Genomic DNA, 8800 nt, shown 5'->3' on the forward strand with positions numbered 1-8800 from the left:
CCGCATGCAGCCACCCTTCCCCACTGGGGCAGTGCTGCCCTGTCTCTGCTGAGCGCCTGGGGCCCTCGATGTCAGGATCGCTCCTCCATGCACTGGGCACAGTAATCTCGCAGTTTCCTGAGCCTAGGGTGTGTCTTCCCAGTGGGACTGCTGTCCACATGACAGCCACCCCTGAGCCGCACACACAAGGTAACCAGGAAGAGGTTCTTGGCATGGTTCTCAAAGCCTTCCTTGAGCCGGAAACTATTCCAAACTACCTTTCTGGCCTTGTCTCCCCTTTAACCCACCCTAAATTCAGTCACATGCTTCGTTCATCTTTGTCTTAACCTCCACTCCCCACCCCCAGCACAGCGCCTGGCCCGGAGCATATCGTCAAAATATTTTTGTTAACTTGAAACCACAAATGCTCATCAGGCTGAAGCAATATTGTTCTTTTCAGGGAGATGAGATAGAGAAAAAACTATTGGGTTCCCGTCAAGTTCAGGATGGCCCTTGTTGAAGCCTCCAGGAGTCCAGGAGGAATGACCACCTCAGTGCAGTGGAGACTCAGCTAGAGAGCCCAAGGCGGCAGAGCCCAGCTGACACCTCAGGGCCCGTCCGGGTGCTGTGAGAGCAGTCCAGGGACACACCCTCTGACAATACACAGAGAGAGCATATAATTTACTGTTCAAACCAGGAGACTTCTGAGAGGGAACTGGACATTTTGCTGGAACTATTCCAGATAAGTGGGCTGGTTGGTCAGGCCAGGCAATCGAATATGGTCTGTGGTCAAACTCTCCTAAAGAGGAGACAAAACAGAACTTACTAAAAACTCAAGAGCTGCTTAGGGCCAAGGTGGGGTTTATTTATTTTAAAAGCCAATTGTGTTATTGAAGAAAAGGCTGTGTTCTCGGCCCATTTTGGCTATGGTGCGGGGCTGCTTGGGGAATTGTGCTGAAGCTGTATATGCTCCCGGGCCGGGGGTTTTCTGAAAACACAGCAGAGAACAAGTGATGATATAGTGACACCAGAACCTAGAGCCTCCTGAGCTCGGCTGTGGACTCGGGCGTGGCTGGCAAACCCCCACAGAGGGAGACGAGGGCTACGCTGGTCCGGGCTGAGGCCTGTGCACCTGAGAACTGGAGCCTGTCCTCAGCTCCTGTCCCAGGAGGCCTGCCCCAGTCCCCGGCTTTCCCCAAGGCTGCAGAGATGCTGAGAGAAGGGCAGACAAGCAAGCGACAGCCCAGGGGAGGCGGGCTCACTCTTCCCCCACACCTCAGGACACTCTTTCTTTGGGGCACCCCGTCCCTGTGAATGCCAGTGCCCCCAGTGACTTCACTCTAGTGGTCATGGGTTGGAGAGGATGGATTCTGAGCCTAAACAGTCGACCTCAGAAGCCCAAACTCCTGCGTTTCCGTCATCTTCCCCAGTACAAACAGTGAGATGCAGTACTACCAAGGCCCATGGCCCTCAGGTGCGAAGGATGGATGAGTTCTCATTTTGAAAAGCCCTGTTTTCACTTTGATGAAACGCCTGATAAATTCAGTTCAGTTCAGTCATGTCTGATTCTTTGCGACCCCATGGACTGCAGCACGCCAGGCTTCCCTCTCCATCACCAACTCCCAGAGTTTACTCAAACTCATGTCCATCGAGTCGGTGATGCCATCAACCATCTCATCCTCTGTCGTCCCCTTCTCCTCCTGCCTTCAATCTTTCCCAGCATCGGGGTCTTTTCCAAGGAGTCAGTTCTTCGTATCAGGTGGCCAAAGTATTGGAATTTCAGCTTCAGCATCAGTCCTTCCAATGAATATTCAAGACTGATTTCCTTTAGGATTGACTGGTTTGATCTCCTTGCTGTCCAAGGGACTCACAAGAGTCTTCTCCAACACGACTGTTCAAAAGCATCAACTCTTCAGCACTCAGCTCTCTTTACAGTCCAACTCTCACACCCATGCATGACTCTTGAAAAATTATTCAACCAATTATTTAAACAAAGCTCCTCTTATGTCATGGTAAGATGCCAATGAATGTCATTCTCGTTGATTTCTTAGGTCAGTGTTGTCTATGCTGAGGTACACGCAATATTCTTGAATACCCCAAAATTTTATCTTAGAGAGACAACGGTACCTCTATGTATGGTTAAGGAAAGGGTCTTAATGTCAGACAGGCCTGGATTCAAGTCCTATGGATTCAAGGCCATGTATCCAACCATGAATGGCTCGATATGACACATGCTTCCTACTCCTCACCCATCAAATGAGGTTTTGAGGTTCATGGGGGGCCCCTAGGGACAGACAGCACCTGCCAGGCTGGCAGCAAGTACCACTCCACACACCAGTCACCACCACTATTATGAGTCCCTATTTTCACCAGCTTGTCACTGCCATCCTTCCCTGCAGTTCGCTATCTCTGCAGGAAGCAGAGAGAGTACAAACAAGATTACCAGAGCGGTCAGCCCAGGGTGCACGAGGTCAGCTGCCTGCAGAAGCTGCTTTAAATGACAGGATGTTTCCCTGGCCAAATGCAAAGGAGCACCTTGGGAATCTAATCAAGTCCTGGCCAGACGTCAAAGGAAGCTGAAGCCCTTGTTAGTGTTCTTAATGAGGAAGCTGCCTGTGTGTGGAGTCCAGGAAGGCCAGTGCCTGAACAGGAGGTTCGGGGGCCTGCACCCCAAAAGGCCATCCTTCGGGAAGCTGCCGGCCGCAGTCTTCAGACCTTGCGAACATCCAGCTCTGTCCCCCAACCCTGATGTCACTGCTACCAAGCAAACTCCGCTGTTTTTTGGCTTCCTTCCTAGTTTCCTACAAGGGGAGACGCCCCACGGAGCACCGGCTCCAGACACCAGCCCCCTCGCTAGACACTTGTAAAGGAATACCACCACCTTCCGGCTTCTCCATCAGTCTCTTGGGATTTTGGTTAGCATGACTCCAACTTCCTGAAGAAGCTCAGCCCTGTGAGCTTGACTGAAAATCTGTTTGGATCATGATCATGCCACTAGGGTATGAGGATCTGCTGAACAGAACCACTAGCCTCCAGCTGTCTGTCTGTCTGTCTGTCTGTCTTTAGTCTTTCCGGTAGGGCCTCCCCAATCTTCCTCTGGAGAAAGACCGAATTAACCATCTCAAATCCGGCTACAAACCAGTGAGTCTGGGGGACTTTCAGACTGAGGAACAACAAGGCCACAGGAATGAAAACTTTAAATAATGAAACAAACAACCCAAGCCACATTCATAAGCTCCATGTTGTGCTTCTGCCATCTTTCTTGGTCTCCTCTAGGCCTCCGAGGCTCTCACACCCTCCCAGAATCTACCTCCTTGCATATCTCCATGGACTCGAGCCTCTTCCCTGTCTGTCCTCAGTCCTCGGGGGCAGGATGATGGGTCAGGACTCAAGAGTCTGCTTTGGTTCAAAGATAATGCTTCTGCTGTGACTTTCCGTTCCCAGAAGGCACACGCACAGCACGGCAGTTCTGTACGGGCCCACCGCTGGCCTCTATTTATTAGAGGGGTTTCCCCACAAAGCAGCCAGGACATAACGTTGATGGCTAATCCCTGTGCTGGCTGTTCTCACCTGGACTCATAATTCAGCCATGGTCTTTGGGCCTGGAGTCACTTTAAGCCTGAAGCTGGCTGAGGGCTTATCTAGTGAGCTCGATACTCTGCTGCCTTATCAAGCAATCTTAATGTATATACACTAGAACTGTGGGGCTTCCCAGTGGTAAAAAACCTGCCTGACAACGCAGGAGACATAAGAGATGCAGGTTCGATCCCTGGTTTGGGAAGATCCCCCAGAGGAGGGCATGGCAACCCATTCTAGTATTCATGCCTGGAGAATCCCACGGACAGACGAGCCTGGTGGACTACAGTCCATAGGGTCACAATGAGTAGGACACAACTAAAGCAACTTGGCACACACACGTGCACACTAGAATTGTATACAACTCTACGGCTCCCATCCCATTCCCAATTCCGTGCCCACTCTACCCCCCACCCCACCCCCCGCAGCAGCCACAACACCTACAACCATATCTGCCTTTTAGGACACTTACTGAACAGGCAGGCAAGAATCGAGGTACTCTGGATTGAAAACAAGAAGTTACAGAACCTGCTGAAGGTATTTTCAAGTCATAATGACCCGGTCCTGGGCCTTCATGCTGTAGAAAAAAAAAGTTTTTGTTTCATAAATAATGATAGCTGATATATTTTGATGTTCTACTTGTCTTTTACGAATAAACATATGAATCAGTGTGATATGGTAGAAAAATCCCCAGACTGGGACATGGAAGATCGTGTTAAGGTGTGCCCTGGCACCAGGCACTGTGAAATGGGAATAATACCTGCTTTTCCTCCTTTACCTGCCTTGTGGATGACTGTGAAGACTGCAGGGGAAAAGACATGTGGAAGTCTCCCCTCTCCCTGCCTGGATACCCTCGCCTCTCCCAGGCCCCGTGCCCACACCAGCAGGTCTCACTCCATTCTTGTCCCTCTGCTGATGGTGACTTACTGCTCTGGGCTGTTAGTTTTATAAAACACACTTATTCCTTCACACAAATGCAGCATATGTTCTCTTAGTCCCCCAAAAAAGTATTCATAGCAATTCACTGCCCTACATAGAATGCCATGCGGTTAACATAAGTAGATGAACACAATTTTAAAAAGACAAACAGCTCAATAGAAAAGTTAGCAAAAGGCAACTTACAGAGAGGAAATGCAGTGAGGAAACTGCGAGTGAGGCGGGCGGAGCTCTAAGGTCATTGATAACAAACTCACTGGAAAAGACCCTGATACTGGGAAAGACTGAGGGCAGGAGGAGAAGGGGACAACAGAGGATGAGATGGTTGATGGCATCATTGACTTGATGGACGTGGGTTTGGGTGGACTCCGGGAGTTGGTGATGGACAAGGAGGCCTGGCGTGCTGCAGTTCATGGGGTTGCAGAGTCGGACACGACTGAGCAACTGAACTGAACTGAAGTTCTAATTAAAAGAACAATGAGATATACTTTTGTTGGGGTCAGGAAAGAAAGAAAGAGATAAAGGAAGGAAAAAAGGAAGAAGGGACGGGGAAGCCAAAACCTTTTGCGGGGGAAGGGGTATGGGGGTGGGTGGAGCCCAGGGCACGCACAGCTTGGCTTGCAGGATCTTGGTCCCCAGATTAGGGATTGAACCTGCGCCACCACAGTGAAAGCCCCAAACCTAACCTCCAGTTGATTCCCAAGGAACTAAAACTTTATCCACAGTGTGGATACTCCTACATGACTCTGGCAGAACTGTTAATTTGATTAGCCTTTCTGAAGTATAATTTGGCAAGCTTGAAACAGCTTAAAAACACATATACCTATCCAAAGGGGGAGAAAGAAAAAAGGAGTCTGGTTACTCCTGATTGTTTCAGGAATCCAGAAGACAAACAATGAGTTCTGAGCCCAGATATGGCAGGAAAATGAATACAGCCCAAACACCACAGTAGATAATGTAGACAAACTGTTAACCTTTTCTTCCTTTCTAGCAATTCATTTCCTTTCCCATTTTCAAATACCAGTGCTATTCGACAGAAAAAAAAAATCTTTCTGGCATGATGTTTTAGATCTGTCTCTGAATAACGCAGGAACTAGGGGAAGTAGGTGGGGGTGTAGACTGGCCAAGAGCTGGTCATTTTTGAATGGGTGAGTACACGCGAGTTCTGTCTATGCTGCTGCTGCTGCGTCACTTTAGTCGTGTCCGACTCTGTGTGACCCCATGGACGGCAGCCTACCAGGCTCCCCCGTCCCTGGGATTCTCAAGGCAAGAACACTGGAGTGGGTTGCCATTTCCTTCTCCAATGCATGAAAGTGAAAAGTGAAAGTGAAGTCGCTCAGTCATGTCTGACTCTCAGCGACCCCATGGACTGCAGCCTACCAGGCTCCTCCGTCCATGGGATTTTCCAGGCAAGAGTACTGGAGTGGGGTGCCATTGCCTTCTCCGAGTTCTGTCTATATGGTATATATATTTAAAGTTTTCACAATACAAAGTCAAAGACAATATACATTTGTTATTTTGACCCAGCGATTCCATTTTTACGAATCTTTCCTAAGAAAACAATTGAGGATGTGTACAAATATTTGGTTACAAAGACATTCCCTACAACACTGTTTCTAAGAGTTGAAAAATCAGAAATGAAAGAAATGACCAATGACGTGTGCCTGGTTAAATAAATTGTGATTCTTCCATCCAGTCATACAAGCTGATGAATTTCTATGGACATAAAGTCTACTCCCAAATATCATTAAGTGAACAATACAAGCTTTTAAAAATGTGCATTAAAAAACTGGGAATGGAATATTCACCGACAGCAGTTTTCTCCAGGAGGTGACATGTTGAGTAAAAAGAATTTTCTTTTTTTTCTTATTGGCTGCTTCTAATTTTTCTATGATGGACTTGAGTGTTCTCGAAATAAGAAAAAAAGTTATACTTGATGCATAGATAAATGAATATGGGAATTGAGTAAGTGAAAAAGGGGGTAGGGAAAAAAGATAAAATGAGCATAAAGATTAGAACAGAAATGTATCCAGTAAGATCCTGTAACACATGAGACTGAGCCGCAGGTTAGCCCAATGGATTTGGCTGAATAAGCACCCAAATGTGGCCCCTCTGCAGGATTTAAGAGCAAGGCTTTCAAAACCCTGTTTTCCTTCTGTGGCACAGCAGCACAATTAGGGGTGCCATTCTCAATTATCCACCACGAATGAAGTCTGTTATTATCAGCCAAGCATAAGTCTGATAATCAAGGGATGTGTCTCATCATTTTACAACTCATGGCAAAGAGATGAAACAGCAATGTCTTCAACCTGATGCATCTGTGGGACAGAGACTGCTGTCAGGGCAAGGCTTCTTCACTAGAGAAGTCTGAGCCACCATAAGCACACAGGATAGAAAGTCAGGGGAGTCTGGACAGGAATGGTTTGCACAGAGTCCCCTTGGTTCGGCCATAATAAATGCAAGTTCTCAAGCTGGAGTGGCAGCTGGGGCAAAAGATGCTGCTGAGGGTGTCACCACTGACTCCATGTCTTTGACATCCAATCTGTGGGATGGCTAAGAAACGCTGTGAACACTACCCTTTCCCCAGAAGCCTCATGTGGCTTTCACTTCTAAGCTTCTAAGTCATGAGCTGCTTAAGAGTCCAGGTGCCAGGCCTCGCGAAGCCCTGATATGTGCCCGTACCATCCAGCGGCCTTCCTGCATGTGCGTGGTCATCTGAATCAAAGGGCCTAAGACTCGGGACAGAAAGAAATTACTGAATGCTATTTGCCCCCCATGTGTCACATGGGACCTCTTAAGTGGGGAATATTAAGGAAGTTGATGTAGGCCCAAGTTCTAATTCCAGAAGCCACAGGAATCCTGTTCTAAGTGAGAAGTAATGATCAGGCCAGGGTACTGCAATGGGTGGGAAGCAGCTTCAACAGAGTTCCTGTTTCTGCCCCATCTGAGGACGGTGGGCAGAGTGGGAAGAGCTGAAAGGAGAGAAGAGGGCTTGGTCCAGGATGGCTCTGAATGTGAAGAGAAATGGACTCAGTTGAACAGCGGGGTGGGGGTGGGGGTGGTAGAGGGGGGGTGCGGGGGTGAGGTGGGTTCAAAACAAAGAGGACAGGGAGAAGACATATGGTATGAAGACATGCTATGGCCTCGATCTTGAACTTCTTATTTGGTTCCCATTCCATGCACCATAATGCTCAGTACCATTGTAGGCATCTGCTAAAGCCTTCCCACCACTACCTCCAACCCTCCAGGGCTGAGAGGATGGGACTGGCTTATGTATACAACACTGCTCAGGAACTGAAAGGTGCCAGGTACCTCTGAAAGACTGTGTGAGGGTAGATGAAGTTATCCCAAGATGTATACTGAATTAAGTTCTCCAAAAATCTATAAATCCTCTGAGTTTTAGGTGTGTTTCATTATGCTGAATGACGTTCCCTCAAAATTCTTAAGACCTGTGGATTTGGAGTCCACAGTATCTCACAGTGTGACCTCGTCTGGAAATGGGGTCACTCCTGACTGTAGCCACAAAATTACAAGATGCTTGCTCCTTAGAAGGAAAGCGATGACAAACCTATTCAGCTTATTAAAAAGCAGAGACATCACTCTGCTGACAAAGGCCCATATAGTCAAAGCTACAGTTTTTCCAGTAGTCGTGTACAGATGTGAGAGTTGGACCATAAATAAGGTGAGTGCAGAAGAATTGATGCTTTTGAACTGGGGTGCTGAAGACTCTTGAAGAGTCCCTTGGGCAGCAAGGAGATCAAACCAGTCAATCCTAAAGGAAATCAATCCTGAATATTCACTGGGAGGGACTGATGCTAAAGCTGAAGCTCCAATACTTGGGCCACCTGATTCAAAGAGCCCACTCACTGGAAAAGACCCTGATGCTGGGACAGAGTGAAGGCAGGAGAAGGGAGCGACAGAGGATGAAGTGGTGGGACGCATCACCGACACAATGGACATGAGTTTGAACAAACTCGGGGAGGCAGTGAAGGACAGGGAAGCCTGGTGTGCTGTAGTCCACGGGGTGCAGAGTCAGACACAATTTAGTGACTGAACAACAACAACCAGATACACTACGTTAAGATATGGTCATTACAATGGACCCTAATCCAATGCCTCTTGGTGCTGGGAGGTGTCAGTACTTCAGTCCAGTCGCTCAGTCATGTCCGACTTTGCGACACCATGAATCGCAGCACGCCAGGCCTCCCTGTCCATCACCAACTCCCAGAGTTCACTCAAACTCACGTCCATCGAGTCGGTGATGCCATCCAGCCATCTCATCCTCTGTCGTCCCCTTCTCCTCCTGCCC

The 8800-nt window shown here is 48.3% G+C and overlaps 1 protein-coding gene across 1 annotated transcript in view; it reads right to left on the reverse strand.

The window, feature by feature from the left end:
• Positions 1-479: 479 nt before the first annotated feature.
• Positions 480-8800, reverse strand: part of LOC104987615 (chromosome unknown open reading frame, human C2orf61) — a 36513-nt gene continuing 28192 nt past the window's right edge. Inside the window, exons 6-7 of the mRNA XM_010838645.1 lie at positions 4028-4132; positions 480-967 (exon numbers count right to left, since the gene is read on the reverse strand). Of these exons, the coding sequence (XP_010836947.1) occupies positions 851-967; positions 4028-4132 (222 nt within the window). The 3' untranslated portion in view covers positions 480-850. The remainder of the gene's footprint in view (positions 968-4027; positions 4133-8800) is intronic.

This window comes from Bison bison, unplaced genomic scaffold (genome assembly GCF_000754665.1).
Source record: "Bison bison bison isolate TAMUID 2011002044 unplaced genomic scaffold, Bison_UMD1.0 scf7180017864101, whole genome shotgun sequence".
Lineage (NCBI taxonomy): Eukaryota > Metazoa > Chordata > Mammalia > Artiodactyla > Bovidae > Bison > Bison bison.